Source organism: Trachurus trachurus (genome assembly GCF_905171665.1).
Source record: "Trachurus trachurus genome assembly, chromosome: 9".
NCBI classification, from domain to species: Eukaryota; Metazoa; Chordata; class Actinopteri; order Carangiformes; family Carangidae; genus Trachurus; species Trachurus trachurus.
In genome coordinates, this window is record NC_139895.1 from 32,202,704 (window position 1) to 32,218,084 (window position 15,381).

At 40.2% G+C, this 15,381-nt stretch overlaps 1 protein-coding gene across 2 annotated transcripts in view; it reads left to right on the plus strand.

Moving 5' to 3' along the window:
* Window positions 1-1,383: 1,383 nt before the first annotated feature.
* The window catches only part of LOC310991175 (dual specificity testis-specific protein kinase 1), a 48,586-nt gene continuing 34,588 nt past the window's right edge, over window positions 1,384-15,381 (plus strand). Inside the window, exon 1 of one of the 2 annotated variants that reach the window (XM_083978789.1) lies at window positions 1,384-1,627. Coding sequence is in view for 1 of the 2 variants with exons in the window: in XM_083978788.1 (XP_083834914.1) it covers window positions 3,439-3,469 (31 nt within the window). In the remaining variant the exon portion in view is untranslated. Of the gene's footprint in view, window positions 1,628-3,401; window positions 3,470-15,381 lie in introns of those variants that run through there. The other variant, XM_083978788.1, reaches the window with a different exon arrangement.

Sequence of the window (15,381 nt, forward strand, 5' to 3'; positions counted from 1 at the left end):
TATATGGAAGAGGATTAGGGCCACTTAAAAAAAGTAAGAAAAAAAAAGCGACTACTGACTTTTTTTTCTCAGAGTACTGAGTTTAAAGTCAAGTTCTCAGAAAAAAGTCAGAATTCTGACTTTAACATTTTGGCAAATTCACCTATTGCCATAATCCCAATAGTCATAGGTCCATTACCTTTAATGCAGTAGCTACATGTTGTTATGAGATCCGTGGAGCTGAGACACGAGCTGCTCAGGAGGTGAACGGTACAGGTCCCCTGTCCCTCATCAAACTCATCAAATACACAATCCAACAACTCCAAAACACTCTTGTGGACAAGTTGTGACCTGCACATTCACCACGCTATGAAATAGTATGTAACATTATGACAAATGGAGCAAATACTCAGAACTACTTTCTTGAGAAAACGGGAGTAGCTGCACTAAATGTGCACTTTTGAAATCGCTCCGCCCAGCAGCCATGTCTGAAATGTAGTTCCTGCTGCCTTTGCCTCAAAAACAACTCTGTCTCGTAATGTTACATTATTATTTCATAGCGTGGTGAATGTTCAGGTCACAACTTGTCCATGAGAGTGTTTTGGAGTTGTTGGATTGTGTATTTGATGACTTTTGAGGGACAGGCGAGTCGACCTGTACCATTCACCTCCATTGTATTCACTGAGCAGCTTGCATCTCTGCCCTGCTGATCTCAAAACAACCTGCACTGATAATTAAAGATAATGAACCTATGACCATAGGGATGTGGTTCCCAACCTTGTTTGGCTTGTTTTGACATCACAGATTACTGGCGACCCCCAATCAAGATGCGCCAGCTCAGATATTTTTATATGCTGCATTTTGTTTGAAATTGATTTATATTAGAAAATGTATAGAATACAGTTGTTTAAGAGTGTGTGTGGTGTTTTTAATCATAATTTTTAAAAGAAAAGTAAGTAATTAAAAAAATATATTTTTAACAGTATTTTGTTTTTATTTATTTTTTTATCAATAGACATTTCAGGCGACCCCATGTGTGGTCCTGACCCCAAGGTTGAAAAACACTGGATTATGGCAATAAATTGAAAACGTTGAAAAATCCCTATATAGTCAGAATTATGAGGAAAAAGTCGGATTTCTGAGTTTAAAGTCAGAAGTCAATGTTTTATTTACATTTCTACGACACTTGTGATCCTCCATACACCTTGAACGCGAGGCACCAGCTTTGACCAGCTGCTGCTGCCGCCGCCGCCGCCGCCGCTCAGCCCCCCGCGGCCCCCTTCTCCTCCTCGTGGGTGGAGTTTAACTCACCGACGAGCTCGTGAAGCTGGTTTCTAAGACAACCCATAAAACATGCATTTGCATTTGCGAGGCTTGTTTCAATCACCACCACTGCCGCGCCACCACCGCTGCCACCACATCCACAGACACACACAGACACACAGAGACACACAGACACAGCGAGCTGCAGGAAACTCAACGCAGCGCCGTTTGCAGCGAGACGCGACGAGAGTGTTGAAACGCACACACAGGACTTCCTTCCACACAACAACAACAAACTGGAGCGGATCTATGATGAGTGACACTTCATCAAGAATCTCAAAGTGAGCTGTCTGTTTGCCCACAGCGACGCTGGGACTGAACCTATGTAAGTAGACTGTTGTTGGTCTTTGTGATCCTCTGTGTGTGTCAGTTTAAAGCTGAAGGTAAATGTCTTTAAATCATCAATATGCTTCAATAATCACTACTTACTTAATTAATTAGTGATCTAGATAGCTAACAGAGTCATACATATTACAGAAGGCAGGGTGAGTTTATTGTGAGTCATTGCAGTGGTTCTCAACCCAACCCACACTTGAAGGGGTCTCAGTCCTGATGGGTTCTGATCTGGTTCCGTTCTGAGATCTCAGGTCTAGTGGATTCCTCATCAGATCATTCAGTGTCACAGTCTGTGGATCATAAGAAAGTGAGGAGGTAGGCTACAGTCTGAGGAAAATAAGAATAACTTTATCTACAGTGAAAATGTATAAATAAGAGCTGAGTAAAACCAGGAGGTGTGGTCTTCAACGCAATCAGTGGCCAGGGTGTGTGTGTGTGTGTGTGAGAGTGATGTATGAAGTAGAAAACAAGTTGACAATATGAACACAAGCAGAGAGGGGAAAACACTGGGTCCATGAGCTTCCAGCTAAAGATGATGTAGAGCAGGACTTTGTCCTCAGGGTACCAAAAGAATGAACTACCTAGAAACTAAAGCGTAAAGCGAGCATTTAGGTAATATTCTCTGTTTTTTTTTTTTACCTTTCTCTGATGCTCAGGCAGCAGCAAAGGAACAAAGAGACTGATGCCGTACACAGATATAGAATAATTCACACTGGCAGACTGGTCTGAAGTTCCAAAGTCAATGAAACAAAAGCAAAACATAACACTTGTGGGTTATTTGATCATGATATCAGAGGGAGGGCTCGCCTACTGTTACAGTTTACCTTCAGATAAGGTTAAGTGCCATTAAAAAATGGGAGGGATTTAATTGGCTTTAATGTGTTATCAGAATAAATATTTAATCTTACATTATATCTACATACGTTCCACTGGCATCTGCAGTGACGGTGGAGCTGCTCACTCTGAGCTTCACTCACCTGTTGGTGATGTCCAGGAGGCTGCTGGTCTACAATCTATGGAGGAAACCAAGCAACAGGGGAAATGAAAGAAGACAGCATGACAAAAAATAAATTAGAGAACCACACCATCAGCTCAGCAGAATGTCAGCTCAGGTTAAGTCACTGTTATTTTTATAGTTCCAAATAAAAACAGAAATGATCACTTTTCATATAGAGCAGGTTCCAAATTCCCTTTAAACAGGTAGAAGGCTTGAAAAGCGTGAGTGAGGGTGATTATAATAGGACATAGTTACAATAATAATAGGCAGCTACTGACTTCTAAATATTGTAAATATAAAGTGATGTCCTTTGTGTCACAAAACACGTTTAGTTTCACTACTTCTCTTGTTAAAATGAAACGATTCTAAATGTACTGTCCACTAACAGATCTGATCTGTGGCTCTACTGAGTGTTTAGTTGTGGAGGGATTCAGAACCGGAGTCAGATTTGAACCGAAAGCTCTCAAGCCCCAGAATAAGAGACAGAGGATTTGGAAAATGTGTTCACTTTGCTTCTTAAACCTGTCGTGAGGGTTTTATGTTGGGAACCACTGTGTTAAAGAGCTAACTAATTCAATACAGTAGAGCAGGTGAAAGCTATCTCACAACCCAGTGTCTTTTCCAAAGCATTAACTCTGTCCACATTAACACTGTCTAAATGTCTGCCATGCTAGTTTGCAGTGTTGCTTGCTCCACAGTGGGTGTGTTGTTCTGTGTCTGTGTGTTTATCTGCTGTCGCATGTATGTGGTTCCTCCTCAGTGTCTGCACAGAGACCTGTTGCGTTTGTCCCATCACCCACAGGATGCACATGAATAGCTTATTAAACCAATGGAGTAAGTACTGAGAGATTCACATACTTTTTTTTTCATCTCTTCCTCATAGTGTTTACAGTAGGCTACTTTGTAAATGCAGATGTTTCCTACGACGGAGTATTAGGGCCACATTGACAAATAAAAAAATCACAAACTTGGTAAATTAACGACTTTATTCTCGTAGTGTTATGACTTTTCTCGTAGGAAATGTACGACTTTATTCTCGTAAATTTACGACTTCATTCTTGTAATGTTATGACTTTTTTCTCGTAGGAAATGTACGACTTTATTCTCGTAAATTTACGACTTTATTCTCGTAGTGTTATGACTTTTCTCGTAGGAAATGTACGACTTTATTCTCGTAAATTTACGACTTTTTTCTCGTAGGAAATGTACAACTTTATTCTCATAAATTTACGACTTCATTCTTGTAATGTTATGACTTTTTTCTCGTAGGAAATGTACGACTTTATTCTCGTAAATTTACGACTTTATTCTCGTAGTGTTATGACTTTTCTCGTAGGAAATGTACGACTTTATTCTCGTAAATTTACGACTTTTTTCTCGTAGGAAATGTACAACTTTATTCTCGTAAATTTACGACTTTATTCTCGTAATGTTATGACTTTTTTCCCGTAGGAAATGTACGACTTTATTCTCATAAATGTACGACTTTATTCTTTATTCTTGTAAATGTATGACTTTATTCTGTGTTTTCTTTTTTTTTCTCAATGTAGCCCTAATACTCCGTCGTAATTTCCTGACAGCAGAAGTGATTTGAATGATTTGTCTGTTTGTGGACTGACACATAACTCCACTGAGAAACCACAGCTTGTTTTGTCAGTTGACCTGATGTATACATGTGTGCAGTGCTGCGCTGCTTTCCCGTCCATGTCTTAATATCCTTCACAACAATAACGTGTCCGATCTCCTCACAATGCTGCGTTTCAGTTCCTCTGTAGACTTGACTTTCTTCAGATTCAAACGCTCACACTTTCTCTTCACCTCTCTGTCTCTGTTTCTTCTCGTCCCCTCCCGGCTCGTTATAGGCTGCCAGGTAACAGGCAGCAGCAGATTACTGGCAGAATACAGTCAGCCATATGCCGAGCGTGACAGGAAATGTGCGAGGGCGACATGCAACAGGGGCCCTGGGGTTGGGTGTCAGGGTTAGCTCCACTAACTAACTGAAACTGGCACTTTAGAGGTGTCACAGTAGAAACTGAATCTGACAAACGAGCTGAATACTATTTATTTTCTTTCATTCCCCAAGTTATTGTCTCATCAATATATTTTTACACTTTGGATGATTCACTTTTTTAAGGCAAAAACTTTTTTTTCTCGTGCACTTATCAATTTTGAGATTTTGGGACATTTTCATTTGTCTTCTTTCATACTAGAGGAAAGAAATGGTAGAAAATCCACATTGAGGTTTTTATTTTACTTCATTTTGTCTTCTATCGTCAGTAGATTTCTCCTAAATTCACCAAAAGTTAACAGCTACTGTGACATACTGTGCTGTGCCTGTTGTCTGACCCATGTCATGTCAGGTATCATTGTAAAGCTCTCTCTCTCCTGAACAATGATGTAGGCTCCAAAAATTGCAATTTCTCACGTATCAACAACAACTCATAAAAGTACGATTGACAATTTATGGAATTTTACAGTACAAGTCTTTAAAGGCCGTTTTCTCAAATGAGTTTTTCAGCAGCACTTACAGACACCAAACCTTCCAGTTACTATATTCCTATATATTCTGAAGGTTTCTACAGAGGGGTTTGTTGATATATCATTCAAAGCCTGATTTATACAACATTTTATCCCTAAAAACTTGATTTTTCGATTTTTTAGGGCTGGTGACAGTATTTTCTCATTTACAGAGTGATAAAAAGAGATATCCACAATCCCCTTGGTAAAAACCTCTGACCTTATTATGTCAACAAAATAAAACAAGAGTTTTGAAAGTAGCTTTATCCATTGTTCAGATTTCTGTTCTGGAAATGTATGCAAATTATCACATATTTAATTTAATTCGTTTACATATTTAAACATTTGGCAAAAAATAATTGTCTTAATGTAAGTAATTTCAGTTTAATGGTGATTACTGTTAGTTAAAATGTTTACCCTATTTACCTGTAGTGTCTAACCTAAGTGTATTCATATGATACTATTTCATAATCATCTAATGAACACTTTGGGCTCCAAAATGTGAAATAGAGGCAATAGATGAGAGCAGTTCTCTCTCTCTCTGAACTGCAGGGATTGTTCCTTCTCACTGTGTAATACAGCCAGGGATCATATTCTGCTGATGGCAGTCCAACACAAACACCCACATATGACATTGATCTCAAGAAGCACATGTAAACGGAGGACTGTCTTTTGGTGACCTCTGCCTTATGTGTCTATGATGTAAAATACTAAGTAATGTAAATAACCTGAAAATGCTCTTGCATTGTAACAAGCTCTGGCTCAAGGTCTAATTTACCAACTCTTTATTTACCGTCAGTGTTACTGTACACAGCACATGCCTGGGAGGCTTGGTTACTTAGCTACAGGGCTCTGTGGCTGTGTAGGCTGCAGCAGGCCTCTGAAAACAGTTTTTAGCGAGCCATCTGTGTCGTCTATCTCTGCCCCTCATCGAGGACTGGGGAATATTGGATCCTTTAAAAAGAAAAAAAAACGACAGAAGTTTGGAAGTCATTTTAATTTTAGCTTCTATAATTTTGGTCTCTACCTTTAAGTCTGTGCATTCCTCTTCAGGTTGGTAATGTTACTTCAGGCAGAACAACATGGGTGTGAAGGTCTGAGCTCACAGAGTTCTGACAGGTTTACAGCACGGTCAGGTTTCATGAGCAGAGCTTTATAGAAGAATCACACAGTGTGACTGGAACCAATCCAGTGTCAGAATACAACACAACACTTAACACACAGTTACAGCACATGACTTTACATGGATTAGCTGCACAGGTGTATTTAACAGCTGTCATCCCATTAACTATTTTGTTTTTCATTTATCTAAGAAAACAATGCCACGTGCAATCAAATAACCAACAGACAATCCGCCCCCCTCTCACACACACCTGAGGCTGCGCTCTGGCTATCAACAGGCTCAGGTTACTCTGGCTTTTCTTCTCCAGCTGAAACCTTGTTCAGGCCAATGTACTGTAATAAGCAACAACAGCAGAGCCAAGAATTTTATGTTTAATGTGTAATGTTTACAACTATCCAATCAATCTGAATTTACAGGGAACATAAGACAATAAGAAAAATTAGTAGACTTTTCCTTTGAAAATCTACATCACCTTACAAACTATGCAATTGAATCCATTTTGGAAGGTTACCTTTATTTTGAAATCAGTCCTTACACGCTCTTACAAAACAATGCTGGGGATAGCTCCACTGTACCTATTTTTTTAAGTGCAGCATATACACAATCATCGATCTAATAGATCTAATATATATTATATGTCTTGTTGCTACATGGTGCACTTTTGCCCAAGACGAATTTCCCCTTTTGGGGACAATAAAGTTTATCTAATCTAATCTAATAGATCTAATAGATCTAATAGATCCATAACGAAGTGGAGGCTTGACCACAGTGGTTAAATGTTACTAAGGTGGGAGATTTTGAAATCTTGTTTAGTCAAAAAAAAAACATTATTCTAAAAAACAGGAAAAATATTACTCTGAAAAACAGGAAAGTAAATTACTCAACAACAAAAAAAGACTCTGAAAAAACGCTTTTTTTTATTATGAACTGAAGCAGTGCTCCATGAAGCACAAACACCTCTTATTGAGTGTTGACTTGTCCATACTTTGAGTTTTAAACTGAGTCTGGGTTAAGTTAAATATCCTCATTTTACCTATGTAGAAGGGAGTTAGGAGAAAGGGAGATGTGGAGATGCAATAGAGATATATTACAGTGTTTGCACATTGAGTTTGACCTCCAGCGCTGTGTCTGCAGCCCACTCGTCCATCCCTACAAGCGACATGTTGTTTTCAAGCAGGAATTTTCTAAGCCGAAAGAAATTTAGAGCCAATTCTCTGCCAATGTTTCCACAGTGTTTGGACGGTGCAGTCAGTGGCATTCTGTTGTGGGTTTAGATTTGCACTGTTTGTTTGGATGCCATGCATTGACTCTCCAGTTCCCAGATGGCCATGCACGCATTTGGAAACAAAGAAATCGCAATGATTTACGTTGCCTGTTTTAAAAAAAATGGGCACATGGCACCATCGCCAAGGCTGCTGATGGGTTTAAGACCGTCAGTGTTTCCAAACGTGTGCAAAAAAAGCTGCTGCTGAGGTCATTTTTGGATACTTTTTCAAATGTTTCTGCCTGTGGGCTGGAAACAGCCAGAGTCAAAAGCATATTATTTTTGGGTTTTTCTGTACAAACATCCATCCATGCAATATCTCAGCAACACCTCAATAAAATGTTGCTCAAGGCTTCACGTGGCAATATGACAAGATTTCACACAAATGGATCATATTCTGTATGACTCTGGGCAAACAGAGATGAGACTGTGTTTATAGTGATCCAAATGAGCAGCAAAAAGGAAGAACATGTAACATAACCCCCTCCTTTTCCTCACCACCAACCTACGACTACCCTTTTTTAAATTCCCGAGACAATAGAACCCCACTCCCGGGAATCCTGGGAAATCACGAAAAAAAGAGGAGGATGCATTATACTGCTTTTAGGTTTACTACATGCTTATATATATTAATAAATTAAACTGAATTTACATTTCTTCACATAAAATGTTTTATTTCTTCATAGGAGGAAGAAAACAAGTGTGTCACACACTTTCCTGCACATTAATCAAACCGCGACACTTGGAAACAAAGTAACTGTAACAAAAGAGCCGTGGACCTCGGCTCATCAGAGCATCTTGACAGCCATCACATTAACAGTCTAACATTACTCCAAACTCACTTTTATAAAGTAGCAGACAGTACAAACAATTTTAGACCACTGCTTTAATAACAAAAACAAATTGGCCTTGCATTTTTTTTTTTTTTAATTTTAACAAATTATTGTGCTTTATGGTTCAATCCTAAATACTCACAGATTCCAAAATTTACTTTTGGAGTGGATATTAAGTTCTTCAATTGTTTGTTTTGCACAGACGTGAACAAGAAAATTACATTCCTCATGGTTTATTGATGTATTAGGTTGGTATTATGGTCTAGGTTAGTAGAATTGGAAAATACCCCCACCAAAAAAAAAAAATCCTGGGAAGCTTTTTTCCTACCTTAAAGCCCCAATATGTAACTTATTTGGCTTTTTATTAGCAAAAATCAAATATGTCTTTCATGAATACGTATTTCACTGAAGTCGAATCACACCCGCATACAAATGAAAGCTTTCTCGTACCTTAGAATGAGTTTTTACAAGTCGTTACAAATACATAAGTGGGCGACGCACCGAACCGAGGCGGCCATGTTGCATCGCCATTTTTTACGTAGGTAACCACGGAAACTCAGCGGAGCTGTCGGCCCGGGGAGAAAGTTTTCCAGGTAGCGCCTGTTAAAACTGTCACCACAGTGTAGTGTGAGGAAGGACGGAGGCACTGATGTTGCATTCAGGTGCAGTCAGGCAGACGGCCGTCGGCAAACCAACCGGATGTCATTTTACTCTACGAGAGAAAGATGGTAAAACGTGGGTCAGGTAAACAATATGACATCACCATGACAACATATTCACGCCTGTATTGTTTTACCACTTTTTTACATAGACACTTGTTTATCCTGTTACATGCAGCGTCTGTTGTCTGTCTGACGTCTGCCTGATTTCACGTGAATGCAACATCAAGAATACGTTCTGATATGCAACCGCTAGATGGGGGGAATTCCTACATATTATACCTTTAAATTGACTGACCATTTCCTGGGATTCATGAAAAACTAGGTCTTGTGAAGCAACAGGACCGACTACCATCTTTAAATGCTGGTCCCGCTCCATAGCACAGCACTTGAACAGATCACTTAAGTCAGCGTGTTGGTAACTGTTTCATCCTCTTCCCTGGTACTTGGAGCTGGAGCTGCAGCAGTAACCACATGACCACTTCCCTATGGTATTAGGTGGTGTACCACAGGGCGGAGGACATTGCAGTTACGACCGTAATAACAGCTTTGTGTTGTATCAGAGTGTTTCCATCTTCATGATGGTTATCACGTAAACAGTTACTATCTCTTCTCCAAATGTTCTCAGATGTTCCAGTGTAAAGAGGCAAAGAAAAGGAGTGCAACTGTTAGTGTTCGCTCACGTGGCTAAAAAAACAAATCGGAGTAACCTGAGCTTCAACAAGGTAAATGAAGACGCAGTGTGTGAGGTCAGCAGCGTGGAGGAAATGTATTATGTATCATTTTCGGAGTGACAAGGGATTGTTCTGAGGAAAGAGTTCCAAGCAAACAAACTTGTACGAGCTGGTTAAGTAGGTTGTCACTGAGCCAAATCTGACAAATGCCAACATGCATTAAAAATATGTAATAGCATAAATTTGCACTGATATACCCTTTTCAAGAAGCACTGGCAATGAGTTCAGGAAACACATAGGCGTCAGATATTTTAATAGCTGCTTTTTTCCCTGTCCGGAAGTTTTTCCTGAGTGGATGTGAGGGTTAAGGGCAGAGGATGTTGTTATGATGCCATGTAAAGCCCTTTGAGACAAACTGTTTAGTATAAATGGGCGATACAAATAAAATTGCCTTCCCTTTTAGTCCACTTCCAGGATATTTGTCTGGTTTTAAACTAATATTATTCTCAAATAAAAGCCGTGTCTCAAATAGACGCCTGCCCCCTTATACTGGCCGATCTAGCTGCATGTTTGAGTGAATAAAAGTCTCAATCAGAAGCCCAGGAAACCTCTCAAAGCCCTCTAGATCGCCCGTTTGAGCAGTTACTTAATTTGTGCACACAATAGTTGGGCAGCGCTGCTTAAATCACTCCGTCCTTTCCCCTTTTAGTCACTTTTTTTAGTTAACTTTAGTCAACACATTGTCAGTTCACTCAGATTCTCCACAATTCAGCATACAGAAACAAACTCCCTGTGAAGTCCCAATAGCATTCCATCGGTACAGATTAAACTTTGTCTAAATAAATGCGTGCTCCGGCTCTTTCCTTGGGTCGGTTGGTAGAAGTGGCCCCGTGGGGCCCACAAAAAAACCCAGTGGTCTAATCTTTGTATGACTGATTTATTCTGAAGACCCTGGCTAATACTCAAAGTAATGCTGCATTAGCATCAAAACAAAGTAGGCAAAATAAAAAATGATAAAACAGATGTAGTCTAAGAAATAAAACTGGAAAAGTCAGGGGGTAGGGGCCCACTTTAGTATTCTTTAAGGGGGGCCAGAATTCCTAGTAATGGCCCTGGTGGCACCAAAGGCTAGAGCACAAGTGTTGTTAAATTGAATTAATTATTAGTTTAATTTATTTCAAACCAGACCACAATGGACACAATTCAACAAGAACAAGAACAACCAGACAAAACAACCAATAAACACTAACATATCAATACAGCAACAGTTAGAAAAGAACAATATCTGGCTTGAAAAAGGGATGGATTAAGCATAGCTTTTAAATGTCCATCCCCGTTGAATGAAATCTTTATCCGTAACATGTAAAATAGAATAAGTAAACAACAAAAAGAACAATGAAAGCAAGTAGCTGCACTTTGCAGACTTTTGTTCACATGTCCGAAAAGGACTTTGGATGTAATATTCTTACAACCAATTTGATAGTGTTTTCCCATCTTTGCAAAAGATTTATGTGAAAGCAATTAAAAGCCTCTCCCATATAGACGCTGTCTCAAATAGAAGCTGGTTCAGTTTGGCAGTTGAAGCGGATAAAAGCCTGGGCGTTTGAGAATTTAGGATATTTGAATAATGGGTTGGAATGACTTTCCTGTGGCTGCCTGTTACAGCAGGCCCTATAGTGGTTCTCTGGTTAATGCAGCAGCTAGCTTCCTTACTGACAGCATACACTTCATCCACATACAGTACACTAAGTCAGTCATGGCGAGCGCTGATTGCATTACATGTGCTGCTGGGTCATGCTTCCTTCATCATCTGAGGGGAAGTTTTGCTTCCTGACCTTTAAATCACAGAACATTAACCTGTCTGGAGTAGTGAGGAAGCACAGGGGTGATCGTACCATTACCATCATTAGGCTGCCATTCATTGGATACTGTTGAGTAGACCAGGTCAATGTTGCATTAGTTAGAAGTGGATCCAGAGTCATTGATCTGCAGTGGTGTTTCCCATGCATCCCTGCACATATAGCAGTACACAGCTTCAGGCGCATACCGCCGTGCGTGAGGAGGACTGCTATTTTTAAAGCTGTCGCCCGAATTAGTAACGCAGTAAGATCTCTGGATGACATCAGCACCCAGGTCTAATATACCAAATGGCTTGACCTGTTTTATGTTGCGTGTCACTGATATGTCGCCCGTTGAAGCTGTTGCCACGTGCACCTCCCAGTTGTTAACGCACTTCCTGAAGACACGCTGACTGAAGCAGCTCTAGGGGTTTTTAACCGGGGTCCTACTGGAGCGTCTAGCTGGCACAATGTCTTCTACACAACATGTGGATTTAAAGGGACATTGTGTACCTTCTCCTGTTATCTATTCGTCTGTGAAAAGTCACCGCGGTAACGCAGTGAGGAGGAATGGAGCATTACACTGATGCTGCATTCACCTGCAGTCGGGCAGACGGCCGTCGGTAACAAACCAGATGTCATTTTAGTCACAGAAGTGGAGAGAAAGCCGGTAAAACGTGGGTCAGGTAAACAATACGACATCGCCATGACAACATATTGTCACGTGTATTGTTTTACATGCAGCGGCTGTCGTCCGTCTGCCGAATTTCACGTGAATGCAGCATGAAAAATACGATTGAGTTGCTTGTGATATACAACCGCAACGCTAGATGGCAGTAATTCTTACGGCCGTCGGTAACAAACCAGATGTCGTTTTAGTCACAGAAGTCGAGAGAAAGCCGGTAAAACGTGGGTCAGGTAAACAATACCACATCGCCATGACAACATATTGTCACATGTATTGTTTTGCCTCGTGCTGACGGACCACTTGTTTACATAGAGGCTTGTTTATGCCGTTACGTGCAGCGGCTGTGTGAGTTGCTTGTGATATACAACCGCAACGCTAGATAGGAGTAATTCCTACACAATGTACATTTAAACACATCAATAATCTATTTATGATGAATTGATTGACTATACACATACAGTACATGTTGATGGTCAGTCTCACAGTTTTATGATCATGAAGTCCATCATCAACAATAAGAAATAAATAGAGCTCATTTACAAAAGTAAGTTGCTGTTGTGTTCTAAGCAAACAAACACAGGGTTTTGTCTTCCTCTAAACTAACTCACAATGACCAATACTTGAATGCATCAATTATCTGTTCTAAAGAGTTGTAGTTGTTGTTGTTCTACCAGCCTCTGTCACTCACAGCTCTATTGACACAAAATAGACTCTTAAGAGGACTTTCACACCTACCTTTAAACCTTTAACAGGAAGTTCCGGTGGTTAGCCCACACACAAAGAAAAAATAGTAAAGATGGCAGCACATGGGGAGAAGAGGAGACAAAGTGTCTGATACAAATATGGACCGAGGACAGTATAAAAAGTCTGACTAAAGCTGCAGTCGTCTTCTACTTTCGTGCCAAGGACGTTCATCCGAATCTGAACTACATGAAAATATGGAACATGCTCAAACGTCACTGTCACTTTAATTGGCACGCCCTCAATTATGAAGAACGTTAATCCTTAATAAAATCTAAACACAAACTTCAACCTCCCTTACAGTCATCACAATTAGTCAAACAGACCAAATCTGCATGTTCACAAGTTTATTCTTGCTGTAAAGTTGGACACATTACAATGGGAGTCTATGGGGACTGACTCACTCCTAGGTTAGTGCCACTGGTTTCACAGGGATCCGATAAAATTAACTCAAGTGAATCAGTTTACAACAACTTTGAGTTGCTTTGAATAGCAAAGCATCACATTCAGTTGTGTGAGAGGAACCACTCCTCCACTGTCTTTTTTTCTTCTTCATTACACTGACTTGGAGTAGCACCTTGAATTTCATCATGTTGATGCATTGTGTGTAGATGGAAAGGCTTATTGTAATAGACACTTCATCCTTCATATTGATGCTTTAATGAAAGTAGGCTATAAATTCCAAGACTTTCATTTGTGCTGATGAGCATGAGGACCCACACAAACCTCACAGCTCATTATTGTCTTGCCCTAACCAAAGTAAACTGCATTCTCTTCCTAAGGAATTCATCTGACCGGCTACATAGTTGATCTGTCTAATCTTATAACTTGTGTGATTATAAATGATTAAAAGCTTGAGTTTTGTTTTGTTATAGGACGCGGCTGTGGTGATTTTGAAAGTAGCAATGATCATTGGCCTGTTCATTGCTGTTCTTTGCCTTTCCCTTGTCGGGCAGAAATATAAATGTGTAAATTTGTAATAGTTCCTGTTCTGCAGCAGAGGCATAACTTATCATTGTTGCATCCATTACCAACTGTGGCTGATGGCGGCGGTGGGCAGCCACAGCTAAGTGTGTTATGTAGCCCTTATTGATCTTACGTTAGCCCATCCAGCCTGAAACACTGATCCGTGCCCGCCGTCCCTACCTTTAAAAACCCGCAGACGAAAGCAGAGCACCGACGTGAGCGTCACCTCGCTTAGCGAAATCCATGAAGCAATTAACAGCTACTGTGGCTTGGCACAGGCCGGATTTAGGGCTCAGCTTTAATGCATGCGGCTGCAGCCAAAAATGTCAGGCCTGGAGGGCTGTTAATGGTAGATTATTGCTCCGCTGTGGAGCAATAGACAATGTTGACCACAATACTTTATGCCTGAAGTCACTGCGCCTCAGAGGATGCTGAGTTTTTACACAAAATCTTAATCCTACATTAAATTGGCATTAGTTAAAGGTCCAGTGTGTAAAAAGTGGCATGGTTTATTGTTCAAATCTGACAATAAAGCCTATAATTATTATTTTATATACATATCGCAAGGGTCTTGCTTTAGACGGCCAGCCAGAGAGCATGTTTCGTGAGTTTCAAAGAAGAAGGTGGAGGGAAAGAAGAAACAGCAGAGAGTTAGGCTGTGTCCAAAATCACTCACTCATTCCCCACTCCCTACTCACTATATAGTGAATTCAATATAGTGGACTATAGTGGACTCACTGGTCAAATGAAAAACACTTTTGGACACTACTCCACCGCTCAGTTAATTACGTATTACGTCGCGTAATTAAACCGTCCCGACCACGATCGTAACGGCCGGCCGGTGTAGGTACCAAAATGAAAAGAGGAGTAGGTAAAGCAATATAAGCATCAATATATATTTAAGCATCAAAGATGTTCAATCAAACCCACATAGTTTGAAACAACATTCAAAACACACACAGCCATTGTCACAACTAGCATATAAAGTCTGCTTGCTTAATGCTAATGTATAATGTAAAACCCCATAGACGGGCTAATATAAATTAGCATCGCTATTGCCATTTTGCGGTAATAAAGCTGCTAAAAGCTGTTTTAATTCTAGCTTTAGCGCTGTTAACACGTCACCATTTAATTCAGAGTCTGTGGTCAGGTTATAACGCTTGTTAGGAAATTTGTTCCAATGTTTGTTTTGGGAGTCTGTGGAAGCCGCGATTGGACAATTCTGGCTTTTTTTTACATTTATTTGGTAGCCTACCTACACCGGTCACTCTGGGCCGGTTACGGCGATCCGTGACCACAATGCATGTTGGGATATCTTGCTCCTGTTAGTGACCATCCGATGTTCACTACATTTCGCGGTGAATTGTGGGATAGATTCAGTGCACTATATAGGCCTAGTGAACATTAATAATCACTAAACATTTGGACACCACTACAAAAGGG